The following is a 22,789-nucleotide window of genomic DNA, read 5'->3' on the forward strand; positions in this document are numbered from 1 at the left end:
TGCTGCAGATTGTGTGGGAGGACAAGGGAAGAGGAGAAGTGAGGGGGAGGCTATCACCAATACAGAAGGGATCTTCTCAGTATCTGAAGTGAAAAGATGAAAGAAAGAGCAACAAAAATAGTTGAAATGCGGCATTACCACATACTTAAGCTACATGATGGACAGCACAAGGCATTTGATAGCTGCCGCAGTAGATGGACACGCATACTCTGTTGTTGATGTTTGTGTTTCCTCTCCTTGGTTTTGTGCTGAAGAAGCAAATTCATTTTGAAGTGAGCTAGAATTATTAAATCTGTCCCCAGATCTCTGCCTGCAATCCTGACCCTACGGACACTGCTAAACTTGGGGCTCAGTAAGAGCAGTGTCCTATGATTTCAACCCTGGGTTAGCTCCTCACACCAAGAGTGTACACACTCACTCCTGGATAATAGCTTTGTTCTGCAGAGAAGCCTTCACACTGCATAATTATATACTGGTTTTCACTCAGGGAAAACAGATACCTGCACCTAGCAGGGTGTGTTTCATGGCTGTAGTGAGCAATGGTTTCATTCATCACTCTGGGATTAAAACCTGGAAGAAACCAAAGTGATAGCACCTGACAGTGCTCAAGGTTGAGCCTGATATGCAGAACAACCTGTGCCTGGTCTGAAAAGATGGTTTGGAACCAGGAGTCTGGCTTCCTGCAGCAGGCACTTCTGTGGTGCTCACCTACCTTCAACTGAGAGGAAACAGGCATCACTCAAATCTGTGCTATAGGAGAGGAAACCACGCCTTCATCAGCTGGTGCCTCACAGTAAATGCACTGGCAGACGCAATAAATCACCAGGTAAAATGTGGGTAGAAATGTGTCAAAGCACACATTCATTAAGCATACAATGCTAGCAGTCATTATGCTCCTTAAAGCGATTTAACTGCAGTTATTAGCGAGCACACAGTTTTGCTGGACAAGGTGTATTGCTCTATAGTAAACACCAGAAGCAGACAGCCTGCCTAGAGCTGGGTAAAGCAAACAGTTACTATCTATGCCTCATTAGTACTGTCTCCATCCCTTTCAGTTTGACTTGTTGCTTCTTGTTCCCCTTCTTTCAGGTAATTGTGCTCTCCTCTGTACTCCTGACACCACACAGTGCTGTTGAGTTGTTGTTTGCCTCAGACCGTCTCCAGCCTGACGCTCGTATCTGACGGGGGAGGCTGTGGAGAAGATGAGTGCCTTGCCTGGAAACATCAAATCCCTGCTCTGTCACTCTTCTCAATAGCCCTCCAAAAACTGACGTGTCAACTGCTGCAATTCCAGGTGAATCTGGCTGCAAGGGAACACCTGCAGCTCATGGGCAGCTCTTCCAAATGGTCCCATTGTCTGACCAAACCTGCCCTCCTTGACGATGGCACTGTGCAGTGCTGCATCACTCCCAGCCTCACTCAGCGTGGTGAGGGTGATTGTTTGTAATAATTCCCTAGCAAAGGAGCAGCTGAGAGCCAGGTGATGCATAATTTGCACTCCCCAAGCAGAATCATTTCTTCTGATGGTTTTGCTGGGCTTGCTGGTGGGAAATGTTGCTGAGGGAGTGAGAGGCTAGCAAAATCCACCCTCTGTCATGCAACTTTGCAAAATGTGTGCCTTATACAATGTTGACAGCCTCTGCTCTTACTTTGTCCCTCACTCCAGAGAGATCATGGAACGCAGCCCTGATTTAGCTGGAACAGCAGCTCCCAGCCTGGCGATGCTCTTTCAGCAGGACTGGTAGAGGCAGGGAAGCAGAGCCAGACTCAAGGGCTGGGTTACATGGCTGCTTCCCTCTCAGCTTTCCATTTCCTGCTCTAGTTTCTCCACCCACAGTCCCAGAAGAAAAGATAGGCCATATGGGCTGTGATGGTTTGATGATAACCCCAAAAGAATCCTCCCCTCACATGCATTTAAAAAAGAAAGAAAAAAAAAAAGGGCGTGATCCCATTTTCAAGAGGCTGCAGCACAGATTCTTTCTTGAGCTAGATTTCTGAAGAGCATGATTAGAAAACGGCTATTATTTTTAATTTATGATCATGAAATAGCTGCAATCAAATTCAGTTATTTAATTTTTCTTTATAAAACTTTGCTAAAAATCTGTGATGAAAGAGCAGCAGCCAGTAGAGATTTTAATTGCATATAGCACCAAGATTTCCAAATTGCAACATGAAATGGTGGAGCTCTAAAGCTGCATCCTCTTACTTCATCCAAGTAATGCTACAACTACAGCTTATGCTGAGATGAGAATTTGAAATTAAGTGATATTCACTCTACCATAGCATTCTTTATTATGCCAAAGGAGTAGATTAAATGGGAAGTAGTTTTTTAAATTTTGTTCACTAGCTAGCATTAGTTCTCCTAAATGTTTATAATGGTCTTCAGAAAAGGGTGCATTTTGGTTTAAGTTCAGTTTTGAGTGGCTGGAAGGAAACAATGGACTGCTTATAAAGCATGGACAATGTCGCCTCTATGGAGGAGAAATTTATAAGAATGACTATAGAATGGAACTTTGTGCTATAAAAAATGAGAAATGCTATGAGATTGCAATATTAAAAGCTCAAGGAATAGTTTGAATAGAGCAGCTGGAAAGCAAGTAGCTGGTCTCCTGGTTTTTCTGTCATTCTGTACTGTTCAATCTTTCTTAGGATATGGTTGTTTCATAAATTCTGTAATCAATAAAAGTGCATATTCCTGCAGTTCCTTTTACTTTTGCATTATTTGACTGCCCCTAGGAATCTAAACCATCTGTCTTGGTCCTAGAGCATTTCCTAAACTGTGCTTATAGCAGAAAGGCTTGCCTATGTTCAGTGGCCATTGCTGAGCTCAGGTACTCACACCTCCGAGGTGCTGCTGCTTTCCTGAGCTGATGAAGGATGCTGGTTGTGGTCTTCACTCCCTCACCTCTCTTCCATCAAACGCCCTCAGGTCTCTGACCTGGCCATCTAAAGCCCTACTGTATTGAGAAGGCAGGGGTGAGTCTAGGCAGACACCGGTGATCTTGCACTTCCTCTGGGTCAAGTAGCTCCTTTGGCTGAGACAGACACCAGCTTTCCAGGCCCACACACACTTTGGAGGAATCTTCTCAGCCTGTGGGGCCACAGCTTACCGGTGATCTTGCACTTCCTCTGGGCCAAGTAGCTGCTCCTTTGGCTGAGACAGACACCAGCTTTCCAGGCCCACACACACTTTGGAGGAATCTTCTCAGCCTGTGGGGCCACAGCTGTGGCAACTGATGATACTTATGGACCAAAAGTACAGTGGAGTCATTCCAGTGGCCCTAGTGCAATAGTAAGCTTATTTGTAGGAAATAGCTGTAGTAGCTACATGGACCCTGTGCTTGGGGAAAAGGTCAAGGGATGAGGGATGTCCTGCAGTCCCATGTGAGTAGAAACAGTACAAAAGAAAGTTGCATTGGCAGGTGCAAGACCATATCAAAGAGTGTCCAAGTCCTCTGCCTGCAACACCAAGCAATACTCAGAGGGCAAAAAGAAGAGAAAATATAAAGCTACTCTTGGGAAATTGATTTACTTCTCTCTTAATAAGCTAAGCATTTGGTATAAGCTCAGAGTGGAAGGGGAAACTCAGTTTTGTTTGCAACTCCAATCCTAAATCACTTGGCTAGTAACTCGTGGTGCAGAAGATTATCATCAGTGGGACCCTGTCAGAGTTTCCGTGCATCACTTACTGCAGCTGTGTGCTAACAAGGTGAGCCTGTACAGCCATCAGCCTAGCACCAGCACAAACATCCTCCTCAGGAAGGCTTTTAGTAAAGCTACTTTAAACATGAAAAAGGTAGTCCTGCAATTGGATTAAGTTCTTCATGGTGATACAGCTCTCAAAACATAAATACTTTTTTAAAAGAAAGTGGCAATCACATAGAGTTCATGTTCTTCTAGGTTTTGACCTACCTCAGGCTATTCCTTTCTCACTAAAGACCAAAGTATTTTTGACAAGTGGAAATGAAGAATCCCATTTTAATTTGAAAGGTCTTTGCCTTATTCAGTTCCTCTCCTACAAGAATTTCTTAAAAGGAAGTTGTAAAGCACTTGTGAGAGAAAAAACCCCTGTGGTTTATGCTAATAAAGCAACAGCACAGGCAGGAAAGGACACCTTGCTGTTTCTGCAGTGTATGTTAACTACCTTAAGAAAGCTATTACTTTGTCTCAACATTTCACTGGTTGTTACTCCTTGTTTCTCACCCCCAAAGAACACACAAGGAAACATGCAATTCAAAAATTTAATGTTGTAACCAGGCAGTAAGAATGAAAAGTCCACTCCCTAGGAGGAGTAACTGTACACAAAATAAATAAGTTACAGTTTAAACAAAAGCACAACTGGCTTTTTAAAGTGCATGTGTATAAGGCCCTTAGGCTCTGAACTCCATTGGTTCAATATTAAAAAAATTAAGTATTTATATAAAATCTGCCATATGTTTAAGAATGAAGAGGGCCTGGCTCAGCTCAGAGCAAGCCATCAGCTTCATTGCCTGGAGCCAGCCACACTTCACACCTTTTGCTCTTTTTGCACCTACAGCACACAAGAGAGAAAAAAAAAAAGGAGGTCTTAAAGGGCATCCGTATTAGACTATCACTCTACACACATTTCTCAGAAGCTCCATGTTGGATCATTTAGTCTGGAAAGTACATTTTAAAACAGTAGAAGAGTTGTTTGTAATTAGATATGTTTACACCCTGTGGACAATAGCTTTGCATACAAAGAGTAAAGTCAAGTTGTCAGCAATAACACAGCTAGTAAAAAATAAAGACCATTGTTTACAGTCTTGATGCTCAGTCCTGTCCACTTATTTTACACTTATTTTTACAGAGCCATTTGATGTTTGCTTGTTTGTTTTGAAATACACAAAAAAAACCCAGTTCTACTGTGCAATAAAATTAAACAGTTGCATCATGCTGTCCTTCATCCGTGTGAGAACAAAACTCAAGCAGTTACTTCTGAACAGGGACCTGCAGTTCAGGGCATTTCCCTGCCCAAGTTGAGTTACAGCTAAAAGGTTGTTTCTGCACAAATGAAAGCCAAATCTGTCCAACTGGGGAAAAGGCAAATTGTTTCATTTACTGAAAAGTTCCCTTTCCAAATGAAAATATTGGTTCAGCAAGTCGCATCCTAGAACTTTTTCAGGCGGTTTTAGGATTTTTTTTTTCCTTTTCTAATCTGATACTGTTCCTTTCTTAAGCAACTGCTTAAAGACTTCTACCATGCAAAAGATTACTCAAACCATCCTCCCTTCACAATACCTTGGATTCTACACGTGCCAGTGTTAAACACCCCAGGTTTGAATCTCAAGCTAAACATTGGGTAGACCAAGGGCTGTGCTGTCAAACAGAAGTGACAGTCCTCACTTTGGCAGACAAAGCTTGCTTAAACCTTCTCTTCAGATCCTGCATGTTGGGTGATTTTGGCCGTGGAATAAGAGAGGTTCTCCTCCTCTCAGGGGTGCTGGTTATTTGCTGTTTATTGACTTCTTTACAGAGGAGATGGAAGGCATTGAAGACGTTATTATAGTTTTCACTGACAGATACTTCATAGAAAGTACAGCCCAGCATATTGGCCAGCTGAAGTCCCTGCTGAGGCTCCACCTCTTTGATATGCAAGAGATCAGCTTTGTTTGCCACAATGACGACAGGGACCATGTTCCCTGGATGCAGCTGTCGAACGTGATGGTAAAGGTGACTGAGTAGTTCAAAGCTCTTATAGTCAGTGATGGAGAAGACAATCACCAGGGCATCTGCCCAGCGAATGCATCTGTTCAGCTGCTCATTACAATCCAGACTGTGTTCATGGATCTGAAAAATGAATGGTCTCAAATTAGATAGCTGAAGTCACAAAAGATTAAAGGAACCTGTCTTCAGGACTCTGTAAAGCCAAATAGCATTTTACAGCTTCAGACATCTATTTGGATTTCACATGGTAAGTATGAACTTAATCTGAGCATAGCGAACAAATGCAGATGTTGATTCAGCTGCAAAAAGCTGGAATTTAACACTGAAGTTTGCTATACTCAAATGGAAAATTGACCTGAGTAGTTCTGCATGCAGAGAAAGACTTTGTAGTTCCACAGAATGGGAAATTAACTGGCTAGACAGTAAGTCTGGGGAAGCAAAGATATGAGCTGGAAGCATTTAGACCTGGAGCGTTGCCCAGTTCAAAAAGGCAACAGTCCAGCATTACTCAGGTCTATACATTCAAAACTTCAACTTGTGACACACTAATGAGCACAGCCACAATGTAGCAGACTTCACTTTGTCACACACATTTATGAAGCTTGTTGTGCAGTGGTCATGACATTTATTTTTTCATATACAATATTTCACATATACCAGTTTGAATTGTTTCTGGGTTTGTGCCTAATGTTCTCAATATACAGGAACGAGGCACTTCAGTAATTCAGCCACTCAAAAGTAGCGGGCCTCCAATGAACAAATGATTCATTGAAACAGTTCCCTCACCACAGCTGGCTTGACTGGTTAAAACACAAGTTACCACCTCTCCCACAAAGAATACCAAACTCTGAAACACACAGCAAAATATTTTACAGAAAGACCATAACAAGACGCTGCACAGAGGGATGCAAGCACACAAACATTCAGCACTACTCTCGTAGGATGGTTGCATCTAGCTCACCTGAACTCCTGGAGTATCTTGCACTTGGATGGCCAACATCTCTCCATCTACCTGGATGTGCCTGCTGTAGAGATTACCTGACAAGAACACCAACAGGTTCACAAGTACAGTCATCGCTCTACAGACAAATGTTGCTTCTGCTGCACATTAGTTGTGTAGAGAAAGTCATATTGCCACTCATGAAGCAAGAAACCAGTGTTTTAAGCTTTTTGGGTGTTAACAATATTTATGACATTACTAGAAATCTGTGATTAAATCATGAATTGACTTGTATTGAAGCTGGGCATTAAATGGTAGGCAACCTGGAACTTTTAACACTCTTCAAGACTGTCTTACCTTGCATGATAAAGGTAAGAATGCAAAATAAGCTTTCTTTACATAGAAAAGCAGTTTCCTTGTCATTTACTATTTCCACAATTTAGTGAAGCTCCCTTTTTAAAGTTTTCTTCTAAATTTACCCTAAACCAAGACAAATACATTTTCTGGCTCTGTTGGCTGGCCTGTAAGATTTTCTGGGTTGGTTGTTGGTTCTTTTCATATTTTTGACTTTCTTGAGTAAATTCCTCAACAGAAGGCTGTATATTTTACGCCAGCATTAGTTCAGACTCTGCCCTCTACTCACAGAATGAGGTATGTAGCATCACCTCTCCCTTTTCCCTTTTAAACTGGCCCTGCATAGCACATGCAGCTGCTGGCACTCAGTTTGCACAGAATATAACAGCAGGCTTACAGAAAGTTTTCCTGTTTTAGCTAAAAGCCTCCTTCAAAAAAGGGATACTTCCACCACATAAAGCAAATTCTGTCAGAGACCTGCAGCACAACCCATCTCTAGAGCTGCTGCCACCACAAAGCGCATGTGGCTGTGTCTGGCGTGCCCCTCTCCGAGGGCTGCGAGCAGTCCGGGAGGGGAGCGGCTCTCGGGGCGCCGGCAGCCGCGGACCCTGGGGATTCGGGCCGCGGGCCCGGGGCAGCGAGCTCTCCCCTCCCCTCCCCAGCTGTGCCCGGCTCGGCGCTGGGGCTTGCAGGCTCCCGCAGGGCTGGCACCCCGCGCTCCCCAGCCCGGCCGCCGTCCCGGCGGGAACAAAGCCGCGCCGCGCCCGCCTGCCTACCTGCGTTCCGCTCGTAGTCGCCGATGAACCGCCGGGTGAGGAACCGCACCACGAGCGCTGCGGGCAGGCACAGACAGGCACCATTAGCCAGACAGGCACCATTAGCCGTGCCGCCAGCCCCCGCCCGCCCGGCCCGGCCGCTGCCCCTCACCTGTCTTGCCCACGCCGCTGCCCCCCACCACCGCGATCTTGACGAGGCGGGGCCGGGCGCTGGCGGGGCCGTCGCCGCCGGGCGCGCACTCGGCGATGGTGCACATGCTCTGCGTCAGGCGCATCCCGGCCGCCACCCGCGCCCCGGCTGCCGCCGCTCAGCCCCCGGCCCTTTTCTCGCCCCCGCGTCCCGCCCCGGCCCCTGGCGGCCACTCAGAGCGCCCGAACACCGCCCCGCCACGCCCGGAACACGCCCCGGAACACGCCCCGGAACACCCCCGGAACACGCCCCGGAACACGCCCGGACCGCGCTCCGCCCATGCCGGGCAGGGTGAGCGGCTGCGGGGGGCGCGGCGGACCCCGCGCCGCGGGTGGGGAAGGATGTCAGGAATGAGGAGTCGGTGTCTGTGTGTGACCTCCTGCTCTTGGGGAGTCAAACACCCGCAGCACCCTAACTGCGGCGGGTCGAGCGTTTCCGAAGATCTCAGCGCCGCCGACTGCTCCCAAAATCCCGCCAGGCTGACCCAAACGCCCGGGCCATCCGTAAAGGCTCGGGCACCGCCCTGGTGCCCAGGCTGGCGGCTACATCGGCCTGCGGGTGTCACTCTGGGTCATACCTGCCGCCCCACACCTCCGCCACCCACCTCCGGATGCCTTGCCGTGCCGTGCCATGCCTTGCCGTGCCGTGCCTTGCCGTGCCTTGCCGTGCCTTGCCGTGCGAGCAGACTCCGAACCACACCTGGGGCTGAGCAGTGCTGGGAGCAAGAGAGGAGCTGCTCTCCTTGCCAGCCACCAGGCTAACGCTGGGGCTGAGCAGTGCTGGGAGCTGCTCTCCTTGCCAGCCACCAGGCTAACGCCAGAGGTGATGGTGGATGAGCTTTTGGGTAGGGGGTGTATTGTAAGGCTACTGTGGTCACAGGGGTGACCATAGTAGCGTTACAATATATTTCATAGGTGCAGTTTAAAATAAATAGGTGGGTAAAACAGATTTATACAAAGGTATTCTAAGTCAAAAGGGGAAAGGGCAAGAGACACAATTAGAAATTAATCAACAAGGCTGAAGGACTCAAGGACTTGAATACGAAGAAAAGAGTAGCTTTCTTTATGCCAGTGCAGCAGAAATGAACTGGACATTGTACCTTGAGCAAAAGGGAAAGGGTTTCATAGAAAATTTTCTGGCATCTTTGGTAATTAAGGTCATTTGAAATAGAAAACCTAAAGGCGAAAGTAGAGAGGATCACTCTCCTAAGAAAGTTTTGTCTTCAAGATGAGGAAATGCAGAAGATAAATAATGTCAGCTAGAAGCAGTTACCTCAACCAGGAAAAAAGAAGCAGGGCGGTGCAGTCATGTGGTGAGAAGGGCATACAGATTGAAGGAAGTCTGGCAATATTTAGAAAACCAAGAAGTATTTTGCTTCTAGTTTTAATAAAGATGGATGCAGAAGGAAGATGGGTAATGGGAAGAAAGTCATGGGTAATTCCTATAGTGGGGGAAAACAAACAATCTTGTCCAGTGTGCAAACAGGCTAAGTGTGTGGAGGTGAGGGTGGAAGGAGCACAAACTTTCACTCTAGCACTCAAGTCATTCTGGAATACTTGCATTGAAGAAAGGGAGGGAAATAATTGACAATAATCTAGGCAAATTTTGAAGAAATGAATAATTAAAGATAGGAGAATAAATGAAATAAAAATTAAGTATGCAATTACATGAGATGTTGCTTCAGCAGGATATCTTTTTGTGTTTCCCTTTTTCTTCAAGGAATGAAATTAGGTAGATGTACTCTGTTTGGGATCAATAATACCTGATGCTGTCCAGACAGGAAACAGCTGTTGAAGCAGAACAGCACGAGGATCAGGAGACAATGACAGAGGGTTGTTTTATATGGGAGGTGTCAGACTGAAGGAAAGTGCTCTGTGTGATTCATCAATGCTCCTGTCATCCTTCAAGTTTTCATTACAATGGTGTCATCAAAACACAAGCAAGCTAATGAAACCTGCTGTTGACAGAGCTGGGAGTAGTTAGTATATTGGACAAACTGTATGTCTCTTGGAACAGGTTTAATGAAAATATAATTAAATTCAATAACATTAATGACATGCAGAGATTAATAAAAAAATTCTTCCATTGGCTATAAGATCAGCATTTGGATAAGGGAGACTAGTTAATCTTGAGATGAGTAGGAGCTGCTTTTGAAAAGGGACGTGTAAACCCAGCAATGTCAGATAAATAATTTCAGGAAAGATCTGCAGTGCAGTGTGTGATTCTGTCATCCAGTCAAGAGTAAATCAATATTTCTTGTGGTTTAACCCCAGCCAGCAACTAAGTACCACACAGCTGCTTGCTTACTCCCCCCTGCCTGCCTCTCTTGGAAGGAGAATCAGAGCGAAAGTAAAACTCACGGCTCAGGTAAGAACAGTTCAATAGTTGAGACAGAACAAAATATACAAAAGTGGGGCTTAGAAAATGGATGAGCCAGGAAAGCTAAAACTGAGGGCCAATGTCAGCATAAGTGGGTATAAACTGAGTCAGAGTAGCAAAACACCAGAACAAATCTCTAACAAGAGTGGAAGGAGCAAAATCAAGCCTAACTTCTGTAAAATTGAGCTGGAGGATTTTATAGGAGGAAATATGTGGTGTGGTTGACTTCAGGGGCAATAGATTCAATGATTTCTTCTAAAGGCCTACAGAGAGTGTTCTAACATCATTCCATAAATAAATATGCTAACATATAGCAATGCATACAGCCGTGGTGTCTCCAACACATGAAAGGGTGTGGTATAAACCACAAAAAGGGGAAACGGGAAAGGATGATGAAAATGAGACAACGCCTCAGTAAACTGGTTTTGTAAAGAACATAATTAATTAGGGACTGGATGAAAGTGCTAAATAACTGGAGAATGGAAGCTTCCTCCTCTGTCTCAAAATACCAAAAGCAAAAAACAATGGTGTGGCCAGATTGAAAGGTGGAACTTCTGGGAAAACTGAGATACAAAATATGTTCTTGTAAAATGCATATTTGAGTCACTGAGTCAGTTTCTGTAGGAAGGTACTGGAACAAAAACTAAAATTACATCTGTAATAAAAAGGAGGATGCATTTATAAAACAGGAGATGTATTTTTCAGTACTTCATGCCACCTTAGAATTCATTAGCAGCAGTAAATAATCTTCTCAAAATTTGCACCAATTTCTTGAGTATTATGGACCCACAAGAGTTCTAATGTGGTGTGGACAGGCTTTCTCATCCATCAGTCTTTTTAATAAAAAATTTCTTATATCATCCTTTCAGGCAAAAATCACTGCTGACAGAGATTGCTTAGCCCAGATGGTCATGGGGGCAAAGCTGGTGGGAATACAATTCCCCAGTTCAGGGGCACATTCCTTGGGCTTATTTTATGCTACTGGACAGAGAGTATGTTTGTATGTGGTTTTACACTTCCTGTAAAGACGCTTCCATCAACAGCCAGGGAGTAAATCTTACTTTGTTACCTAGTGTTTTGGCAATTCCAACTCAGTTGTTCAGAGAAACAAGTGCTGTGGACACGGTGTGCAGAAATACAGTCAAAGGCTGCTCATTCCAGATGAACATTGCTTTCCAAAGCACTGTGAGGTCTTTCTGTGGCTTTATAAGAGTAAAAACAAACAGCTCCCTTTCCGTGGCACAACATGTGCTCCATGCTCCCCACTTTTCAAGCCAAGTGAACCAGCCCCTGTGAAATGCCTGAGAAGACCAGAGCTTATCCCTCCTCCGACACAGTCCTGCACCACCTTCAAGAGCAAAACAAAAGAGGGAGGGAGCAGAGATATTAAAAGAAACTACATAAGCAGGAAAACAACTTCTCTCTGTACTGGGAGAGATCTCCTGGCCAGCAAAAGCCAAGCTTACAGAGCAAGATATGATCTTCATTCCAGGGGAGAGAAAGGCGGGAGAGAGGGAACGACATGCCCCATGCACTCTCACCTACTCACAGGCCCTATGTAGTTTCTATAGCAGCACAATAGCAGACATTTTTCTCTCTCCACAAGAAAGCCTGAGTAATATTCTGCAATTATATTAGTCTGCATTTTAATCAGATTTTATCTTCTTTTAAGCTTGCATTTTTTCCGCATTTCCTCTTTATGTAATGGTACTGAATTCTAATCCAAGAAGTGAAAAGCTCAAAGGTTTTGTTTTTCATTCAGGGCTGCCCATCTGCTGTCAGTATTTTTTTCATGCTAGTGTGTTCCCCCAGAGTACAAGCAGTTGTTTTGCACACAGAGTGCTGGTTTGATCTGAAAAGTGGGGAGAGAGCCCTATTGGCAAATGTCTTGAATTAATATAATCTCTAATACTTCATTCAAAAATGCATGTGAGACAACATAGCAAAACTTTTGTTTGACATTTTAGGAATGCCTCAGGACCAATATTAAGCCTTCTAAAAACTATGGGATTAAAGTCACATTACCAGCCTCTCTCAATCTCACCTGATATTACAGCAGAGTCAATTCAACTAGAGGCTAATGCCTGGGCTGCATTAGGGAAGGTCAGTGACAAGTCCTGCTGTGCCAGGCCAATTGTAGGGTGATGTTGACACTGGCAGAGGAGTTCTGGTACAGTTTCTTTCAGTTGCTAAGTAAATAAAGAGCTTGTTTCATATTCATTCTTCAAGTCTAACCTCTGCAGATCCTTTGAGTCTGTGGGGTCGTCATCCAGAAGTTGCATTCCTGAAACTGCAGAGAGGGAAGGCAGCGTTTTGATTACCACCTCCCCAGATTCCAGCTGGTGCCTCTGGGCACGCAGCAACTGACCAGCTGGAGAGTGGCCCTGGGTGCTCTTGTCCTGCCCTGCTCAGGGTTTCAGCCAGGATGGCACAACCCTCCCTGAACATGGCTTGAGCTGGCCTTGTGCTGAAGTCATAAGCTACTGGAAACTTTAAATTTTTAATATAACTTTTTTAGCAAGAAGGATGTAAATTAAAGTCATAGCTGCATAATACAACAGAAAGCTATGATGCGTGAATGTGTAGGTTGTAGTCAATTGCAGAAAATATAGCTAATGCCAGAAATAAGATTGCCTGGGCAACCTTAACTCATCCTCCCACAGGCATATGCATTTTATTAGAGCCTTAATTGCATAATATCCTACCATTACACTGTCTGCTGTCATACTGGCAGTCTGTATTCTATTTGCCCATAGGAACAGAGAACCTAAATACACTTGAAGATCTTGATGGTATTCCACATTTCTTTTAAATCCTCAATTAATCAGCCCATGCTGCAGCACAGGAAGCATTCCCCTTGTACAGGAATTACCAGCTCTTTCATAGGCTTATCATAGTGTATAGCAAAGATGCATGAGAAAAGTTCAAACTCCAAGTGAACTAGGCTGCCTAAGCCCAGCATGTACCTGCCACTCAACTCCTTCTGGTTGCTACCTCATCTTGAAATACCTCAATAATTTACACACACAAATACTCTGTGGCAAAGTCCCATAAACACACTACATTGAAGCAGAGACTGCAGCCCTGAAGTTTGAGATGAGCAGTTGAAGCACAGAGAGTCCTTCTGTCGCTACCTGAAAGAACACCAAATCCTTCAGGACACTGGAACAACTTGTGCAGGAAGACTGAGAGAACCACATCTCAGCCTACACCAGGCTCAGACCACATCTCTGAGCCTTCTTCTGTAAATGTCACAGCCTGGGGCCAAGGCCTTCCCTGAAACCAAGGAGAAAAGAGACAACCTGAATATGTAGGCTGCAGTCATGGCAGTAGATCATGTTAGGTCAAGTCCTGGCAGGAAAGGGTGATGGGATGGGTGGGAGCTCCCCTGCAGTACCAGGCTCAGGTCTTCCAGGTATAAGTGGTGCAGCAAGGGGCTGAGAGGGCAATGGGGGGGGAAATGACAGTTTTACAAGAAGAGAGGAGGAAGGACAGACTCCCTTAGCCTAGCAAATGGTGCCTGTGAGAGGAGATGATAACTTCCTGCCAGCTCACACGAGAGGGATCATGGAGGAGAGCAGAGCTCCTTAGAACAAGGACCAGCTCCTCAGAGAGTTTTCCTTATGAGTGGGTTTTGCAGACCTTAAATGCCTGGAAGAACTAGGTACTCTATTCATCTTGCCTTTCAGTAGGAAATGGATCTACATACCATTTTACAAATGCAATTGCTGTTAACAATTCATAATGGTTTTCTAAAAAGCCTGAAACTATCAAGATTTCTGTAAGGAACCAGGTGATTCAAAACATTTTGTCAATATCCAAACTAGATAAGCAATAAAAAGGGAACAGGGAAAACTGGAAAGTAAATGATTCCCACTAGGGAAACACTACTTACAAGCTATATAGGCATGCAGACTACAGGAAATGGGTTATATTCTGCATGACTGTGTTTCTGTTTCATAAATTTCTGTTGTTCTCGAGGCTCAAAACCTCTTGTGATACTTAGTGAAGGATGTGTGTTTTAAAGCATTTAAATGAACAGGCTTTGCTGTATACAAGGCAGTCTTAACAGTCTTCAAAACATTTAATTCATCAAAGTTTCAGGATCGTCATTAACATTCACACAATTACTCTGCAGGCAGATGACTACAGATAAGCAGCCAAAGATTGTCAGAGGAATGGCATTCATTTTTATTAGCAAAAACACATGAGATTTTGCAGCTACTGCAACACCCAACATTTTAATAACAATCCATTTTTCAACAGTACACTGTTCAGCTGGCTAAATATGCATAAGGATTAAACACAGGAAGCTTAAGAGCAGACTGTCATCTATGTTTGTTTTCTATAAACCCCTTTGTGATGATGATGAACTGCACCACAACAGAGAAGTATGGTTTAGTGTTATTGTATAGATGACTCATATACCATCTACATTTGACAAGAGCACAGGTTTTTGGTTTCTCTTTTTTTTTTCCCCTAAATAAAGCAAGTAGTCAGTCCAAAAATAGAAGTAACACTTGGAAGAATGCAGCTCCTGGAGGAATTACAAATTCCATCTACCGAAAACACAGAGGTTGGTATGCTGGGGCATCTCTGCTGAGAATATTGTGCGAAAGCCATTAATTCCTCATCTGGAATGTAAATCTATGCCGTCCAAATGGGATTTAAGTGTTTCAAGGTAGAACTTCAGCTCCCGGCTGGAGCCAGATTTAACTGGTTGGGCAATTTTCATGGTCATTTTTGTATTTGCTGTCTTGCTCAGAGCCCAGAGTTATTTGCCCCGTGCTACCTGCAGCGCTGTGGCGAGGAATGGCTGGAATGGGTCCCCAGGCGAGGGAGGAAATGGGGCCCTGGTCCTGCCAGCTTTTCTCCTGCCTTCACCCTGGCATGACCTCCCCCAGCAGCCTGCAGGGCTGGCCAGGCCAGAGGGCACACTGCTGCTGCAGCACATTCATTGCACATTTTAAGGGATAATGTCGTATTAATAATAAGGAAGAAAAGCATCAATTACAGATAGAAGGAAAATATTTCCATGTGTTTCTTAAACTACGACAGAGCACTTTTGCCTTCTGCCCAACATGTTCAGGAACTCTGAAAAGAAATAATCTTGTTTGCCCAAAATAGCCTAGAGACATGTTTCTGTGGCTGAACTATGACTTACCTTTAACTCAGTCTCACTGATTTCTCAGAAACAGATGTAAAAAGTCTCAATGTATGAATACATTGAGTATGAACACATTGGTCATATTTTCTTCTGAATAAATCACAGAAATCTCCACCAAATCAGAAAGAACAATGCTAACAGGGAGCAGCTTATTGTCTAACTTGTAGCCAGAAGCTGGAGATGTAAGAGCCTCAGACATGCTGTGCCTGAGTGTCCCATGCCCTGATGCACATAGCTTGGGGGAAGTTTTATCCAGCTGCCTAGGAGGTATTTGTCATTCCAACCAGATTGAACTACAGCCTCAAGAGGAAGTTTCTTGTTCACACTGTCCAAAATAAATCCCCTCACTACTAATTCTTGTTGGACACAGCTGAAGATGTGAAAGAAAACCTTGACTAGAGCTAGCTCCTCTGAGAAAGGTCTCTCTCCTGGGTGCTCCTAGGGCAGCAAGTTTTGTTGAGACTATGAAGCTCATGGAACAAACCAACTGGCTAAAGGCAGACAGATTTCCCTCTGGATCTGTTGGTTTAATGTGGGTTTTCCTTTGTTTCTGGTTTCCATGGAGTCACTGTTATGGGATGGCCACAGAAAGGATGCAAATACACCACAGCAATTGCCCCCTGTCCAGACAGGGCAGGTGACTTGGACAGATGTCAGCCTTACACATGCCAGAAAGTGATTGGGATTCTCCTGGGCTCTCAGGAGCCAACAAGCCACTTTTAGAAAGTAGGACTGGGCTAGGTTTTGTTGTTACAAAACATAAAATCTCTGCAGTACAACCTAAACAATCAAGACAGCCACTGACTTATCCTCATTTCAGTATTGCTCCTGATGAGACCTCACAACAACTCTGTGCTCTTTGCATCAGGGACATTTTCCTGGGCTTGGAGCAGGTTGCAGAGCAATGGCTTCAGGACAGCTTAGCCACCAGTGGGCTTTGTCTGACCTCAGGCCTCCTCTGCCTTATTATATTAACACATTAACTGGCAAAAGGAGGATAGGAGCTAAAGTCTCCATAAGTGTCAACCTGAAATACTGCACTTTAAATTTAAGATGAAGGGGCATTTAAATGCAAAGTACTACTCTTTTCCCCTTTGTTTGAGTATGTAAGAAGATGCCTCATTATATTCCATTGTACTACCAATTCAGTATGTTTTCCTAGCAGTTTAATTCCACTGTTGATATTAATAAAAGTTTACATTAATTTCCTTTTTCCCTTTGTTTGAGTATGTAAGAAAATGCCTCATTATATTCCATTGTACTACTAATTCAGTATGTGTTTTCCTAGCAGTTTAATTCCACTGTTGATATTAATAAAAGTTTACATTAATTTTCATTGTATGGGAATAGAATTACAGACTACAGAATGCATTCCCATAGTCTGAAGTTGGAGAAAAAAAGTATCTAGAAAGTCTGGGAAAATTTATGCTTTTTCACAGTTCTGTTTTTAAAACAGATTTCTTTTCTTTGATATTGAAAAGGAATTCTGGCCAAGACTGACTTGTGACTCAAGACATTATTTCAAATTGCTGAAAAGAATACTGAGAATCAGCATCAAGCTAGCTGTAAAGCAAGCTATATGCTTGCTCAGAGCAATAGAAAAGAATGGTGTAATAAGTCAGGTTTAAGAGCAATTCCAATTAGAATCAACTACTGGAAAATTAGGCAATGTTGAAATTTGATACACATTGGTTTTTACTGCATTCCAGACAAAGGATCACTGTATCTGCAGATCTAACTACAAACAGTAATTCTCCACAGTAGTTATTGTCAGCATCTTTCCTTAATTCCCATGGGTGTGAAAGGGAATGGATTTTGCACACAAATAATTAGGAAAACCAGTCAAATAGGTGTTAATCCAGCCGTACTGCTTAGCTGTAGATATAGATAACAGCTGACTCACTGCTTAAAATCCCACATTCTCAAACATCTTGACATCTGAAATAGCTGAAACCTCACAAACTGTTAATAGGATTTCTAACTGAGAAGTGGAAGTATTTTGCATTAATATTATATATAGCAATGAATAAAACATTAACACGTAGCTAGAATGTTTTTCACTTGTATTTGAAGAGTAACTGCAATCTCAGCTGTTTCAAAATATGTATTCTTTCAAAATACCAGGAGGCAGTGGTACATAAAAGATTCATTCTCTTTTGGCCTATGAATCAGCTATGAAAAAACTGAAGTTGCAGTTCATTCTTCTGTCCTCTCAGCAAGCAGTACAACTACATTATTACTGATCTGGGAGAAATTGTAGTGTTAACTCTGAAATAAAAACTCATGAAAAAAAAGTCAATATCCAGTAAAAGTACTCCAGGGGAAAAAACAGAACAACTATTAAAATAAAGCATAATTTTCTCAAACTCTACTCATACAGTATTTTCTAAAGCAACATCTATATGTATTAATGGATGTCCCATTTTCTTTGACTACTAAATCTTTTGTAGAAGTAGAAAACTTTGTTCAAAGTTATAATAAAAGATTGCACTTACAGAAAGAAACCTTGTTTTCAAGACTCTCTACAAGCTGTACAGCATCTCATCTGTGCCAATTTAGCTCACAATTTTTCCTCACATTAGGATAGGCTGTATTTTAGTTAGCAAAAAAGTACTAAGTAGGGATATTTTATTTGTCATCTCTTATCATTTTAAAAAAAATGCAGAGGCAATTTATGTGAGTTTTGGTTTGTCTTTCAGGCCTATAGCTCCCCTAGCACTTTAAAAAATGCCCAACATATTCTCAGGGAAAATTATGGTAGAAGAAGCATCCAACAAGTAGAGAATGGAAAACAAATTCTACAAAGGAAGTGAATCACAGCCAGCACTTGCGATGGAGAAAGAGAAAGACGCTGCAGGCAGCTGGATATGGAAAGTGGGGCTGTGGGAAGAATGCATTCACACTATAATATTTTGTAGCCATAATGCACAGGTTTCTTAAATAGAGCCATACAGATATACTTTTTGCAGGTAGTTGTTTCAGTCGTTACATCCTTGGCATTCTGTCAGTCAAAAGTGACAGCAATGATGTGCAACAGCACCTATGGACTGAGAGGTGAGCCTGCTGCCAGCCTCACCTGCAGGCTCTGCCAGCAGCCATGGACTCCTGCCATCCAGGCACCAGAGGGAAGCACAAACAGGATTCATTTCCTTCAGAAAACAGAGTAGCTGTTGCTATGAGCAGAAGAAACCTGTCCCTTTTGCTGTGTTCAGCCCAGTCTCTGTCCCTGGCCAGATCAGAAGCTTACTGACATCACATGGGATTCTGGAGCTCGGGGCCTCGCCTCAGGCTCTGCAGGATGGGAGTGCCCTCCTGACCTGGCGTGCCCAAAGCTAACTTGAGTGCCACCACTGACAGCAGTAGGTATAAAAAGGAAAGAGATGGCCCACACCTTGACCAGCAGTGGTCCTGGGTCTGTCTCTGGTCCCACCTCAGGATGAAGCATGTCCCACCCTGCTCACTCCATCCGTCTGTCACCCAGCCTAACACCAGGCCAAGCCCAGCCAACCCCCCTGCCTTTCCTCACCACCACCTTTGTCCCATACAAAGTCATGGGCCCAGCCCTCACACTTGTCTGCCAGCTCCCACCCTATGCCTTGAGCAGTCTTTTGGCATCCTGAGCCAAAAGCACGGGATCTGTATTGATGGTGTTCCTGCAGCCTTCGGTGCCAGGCCACCCTCACACCTGAGGGCTTGCTGGGCAAGAAGCCAGAGCTTCCCCCATCCTCCGTCAGTGCTGACAGGACACCCCAGGCAGCAGATGGCTGCCATCCCAGTGGTGGCAAGAGGAAGGCAGAGGCTGCTCCAGTTTGGGGTTCACATCTGCTCATGGTCTTCTCACCAGTGGCATGGGCACTGGCACACTGCAGGGGTGCTGTAAATGAGATGAATGGCCTGGGTCTGAGGTCAGGAAGCCCTGTCTCTCACAGCAGGTTAGTCTGTTCACTCTCACAAGAGTTTTCTTTCTGATTTTTTGTCCCTTCAACACCTGCTCACGTATTTTACCCTGGCTAACTGCCATAAAGATCACATAAGGTACTGATGGTGGGTTTAGGTGAAACCTGTGACCTCAAGAAAGGCTTTATCAGGGGGTGTGTGAGGAAGCTTAAGCATGACAGTGTGCAGGTCCCAAGGTGAGGCTGCCAGCACGGGCAGTGAGGCTACAGAACATGCACAATTTACATTTCATCACATATTACTGGAGGACATGTACTTCATGTCTGGAAAATGAAGCTGTTATTACAAGATGAAAATCCATGCACCACAAGGCTTGTTTTTGGCCTTGCTGCAAGGCTGTACTCTTAGGAGCAGAGCTGTTGTGAAACAGTGAGGACACGCTCTGATTCACCGTGCGATCCAGCAAGAGCTTCCAAACCGTGGAGCAGTTGTTTTCCTTATAGCATCCAAATGGCTTTTGTTCGCCTGCCAAATTCAGCTGACATGTCCTGCCTTGCAGCCCTCTGTGAAGAAAGAGCAGGCCCAGATGGCACACAGCAGAGTCACAGCTCAGGCAAGCTCCTCCGAGCTCAGGCATACCTCAGCCCACAGAGAGGAAAAACTGCGGGTAAAGAAATACAGCGTCTTTCAAGGAGACAAATGGAAGCAATATGTGCTGTAACAAGTACTAGCGGGCTATGATTTTGTGGTGCATGCTTTTTTTTTTTTAGAAAGCCAAAGTAAGATTAGTGTGGCTCTCCAAGAAACCCCAAACAAGACCACTGATACAAGAAACATGAGTTCTTGAATCAGCACCATTGCTCCAGGAGGTTTCTCAGTCCTCCTGCTAGTGCCTGACTTGCTTCTTGAAATTCCCAGTATTAATCAGCTTTAACAAGAAGAAAAATGCCATACACAAAAACAATATTAGGGGGAAAAAAGGTACCTGCAGGTGATTTCCTAATTGCAGAAAACTCAAGACAGCAGTTCATTGTTTTCAAGAAAGCCAGGATGGTTCCCCTTCTCCTTTCTTCCTCCTTCCCACCCTCTAAGTCTGCTGATAGATATTATGGGGCGTATTAGTTGTGGCCACAGTGTGCATTTGTAAAACCTGCTCTGCTCTTTACTTAACTATAAGATATGAAGTTAGTCCTCTCCAACTGACCAGAAATATTGAAATGATCACCTAGATGTTAGCTGCAATGCTGTATTTCTTCCAGTTCTGAGTTATATCAAAAGCAAGTTGAATTGCCTGGATTTCCATTTTCCATTTTCCCCATTCTGGAATGAGGCAATAATCCTTCACATCACCATCAAGTACACACAGCTATTATATCAAAAGCATGCTGAATTGCCTGGATTTCCATTTTCCCCATTCTGGAATGAGGCAATAATCCTTCACATCACCATCAAGTACACACAGCTGTGTGGATGAAAAGAAGCACTATCAAGGTGTGATGCATCCTTAGTACAATGGTGGCTTGCAAAAAAAAAAAAGTGCAGGTGCTTTCAGAGTGCCAGTGAGGCCAGGTTGTGCTGGCTGAGGATGAAAGTTGGAGCAGCTTTCTGGGAGTGAAGTCCCATGGTTCCCTAGGAGGAATTAACTTCTATCAATTTGGCAGGTTGGCAGAGCCACCTCCCAACAGCTAAATTGAGGATGAGGCAAAAAGTCTGGAGGCTTTTGCCCTGTTGTCAGTGGTGGTCATCCTCTCCTGGGGGATGGCCAAAGCAGCTTTGGGACATCCACAGGATTTTCTGTGGCCCAGCAGAGCTTCACAGGGACTTTGCTATCAGAGTTAGTAGGAAGGATACAAAGCCAGGCCTTTCCTTGTGTCCAAAGGGTCACACAATGATCTTGATTGTATGAACACTGATTCTGTGAAGATTTTTAGACCCAGCTTTACTAAGACACTTGAGGATAGTGATTTTCAGAGACACAGGTCAGTTCTTTGAGTGCAGATTTTCAGCTCACTTTTTTCTCTTCAGAGGGCAGAATGGTGGAGATGCCTATGGCTGCCCATGATGGACAAGAGGTTGAAGTGCTCATCCAGAAAGCAGAAGACCTACATTGAATGTTCTTCCCAGCCTGAGATGAGTCAAAGTCATATCTTGCTCCCTTCAGGAGTCTCCTCCAACCTCTAGACTGGATACTTCTATGGAGACAGGGCATTCCCTGCCTCTTTTCTCAAAGCAGAGTGATAGCACATACAAGAAAAAAGCTTCAGAGGCCAGAGAGAGAGAGAGAACACTCAAGAAAGTGCCTCCCTCTGTCATCCACTATTGTAACATTTAGCTGAAGGAATGAGGCATTTGCTCCAGAAGAGTTTATAAATTTTCAGCCAATGCTTTACAACACTAAATATTCAGAGAAAAAACAGCCCACAGAAACAACTAAAAACTGTGGTTGTTATTTAACAAAATACAGAAGTCTTCATTGGCATTTATTAACTCATAATGGTAAAAGGACTTTAGGAGCTGTATACATCCATTCCAGCTGTAAGAATATTTAAAATGAACAGTCCTTCTTTTGAAAAATAGAAGTTCTCTCTAGCAACAATGACTGTTGCTAGAATGCCATATCCCATATGAGCAGAGGCAAACCAATGATTCATTCATACTTCAGGCTGACTGGTAGGGGCTGCTGTCCATGTTCTATTTCTCACTAGAGCACAAACTGGATGCCAGCCTAAGCCAACCTGTATTATTGTAATGAGTCAATATGCACAGGGGCAGCTGTCCAGACCTCCCCTGGAGCCCTCTCATGCTAGGTGAAATCAGGGTAGTCCAAAGCCATGACTTCACAGCCCAGTCCTGTGGCTATTACAGTCACAAGGTGAGATCTGCAGTGTGATAACTGCGGCTCAAAATCTGCCAGCTCAGCAGCAAGGCAGCCTAACAGTGATCAGTTTGGGAAGATGGGTAAAATTTGTTAAGGTCATAAGCAAGTGAATGGATTTTGTGGTGTTCTTTTTCTGCCCCTGCTCCAGCTCTGCTTTTGAGAACAGCAGGGGATAGAGACTGACAGTGATCCAGGCTTCTGAAATGCTCAGAGGGAGGGAAGGTCAAGTTCAATTATCTCCTATTTGACAGGCAAGGAGGCAGTAGCCAGGCTATGGGGCCAGTGCAGTGTGCTGGCATGAGTCTTGCACCCCAGGCTTGCTGCTAATGCTGCCCTGTCTGCCAGAGATGCTTAATGCTGCTCCAGCCCATTTTTGTAGGCTGAGGCTTTCTATTCATTATCAGATTTCTTATTAAAAGGACAACATTAGGTTTTTACTGTTTGATATCTCTTTTTACATTTTTGAATCTGTTTTCTGGGTACTCAAGGATGTCACTAAACATTAAATTCACAGGAATCATGA

The 22,789-nt window shown here is 44.0% G+C and overlaps 2 protein-coding genes across 2 annotated transcripts in view; one reads left to right on the top strand and one right to left on the bottom strand.

The window, feature by feature from the left end:
- The window catches only part of SCFD2 (sec1 family domain containing 2), a 187,758-nt gene extending 185,058 nt beyond the window's left edge, over positions 1–2,700 (top strand). Inside the window, exon 10 of the mRNA XM_039698763.1 lies at positions 1,090–2,700. Coding sequence (XP_039554697.1) covers positions 1,090–1,182 — 93 coding nt within the window. The 3' untranslated portion in view covers positions 1,183–2,700. The remainder of the gene's footprint in view (positions 1–1,089) is intronic.
- Positions 2,701–4,227: 1,527 nt separating this feature from the next.
- RASL11B (RAS like family 11 member B) lies at positions 4,228–8,094 on the bottom strand. The gene is made up of 4 exons (XM_039699103.1): positions 7,907–8,094; positions 7,756–7,812; positions 6,647–6,723; positions 4,228–5,808 (listed from the first exon to the last, which is right to left on the bottom strand). The coding sequence occupies exons 1-4, from the start codon at positions 8,028–8,030 to the stop codon at positions 5,341–5,343; spliced, it is 726 nt and encodes a 241-aa protein (XP_039555037.1). The 5' UTR covers positions 8,031–8,094; the 3' UTR covers positions 4,228–5,340.
- Between the last annotated feature and the right edge of the window lie 14,695 nt (positions 8,095–22,789).

The sequence above is a fragment of the Passer montanus genome, unplaced genomic scaffold, assembly GCF_014805655.1.
Source record: "Passer montanus isolate IOZ18808 unplaced genomic scaffold, ASM1480565v1 scaffold13, whole genome shotgun sequence".
NCBI classification, from domain to species: Eukaryota; Metazoa; Chordata; class Aves; order Passeriformes; family Passeridae; genus Passer; species Passer montanus.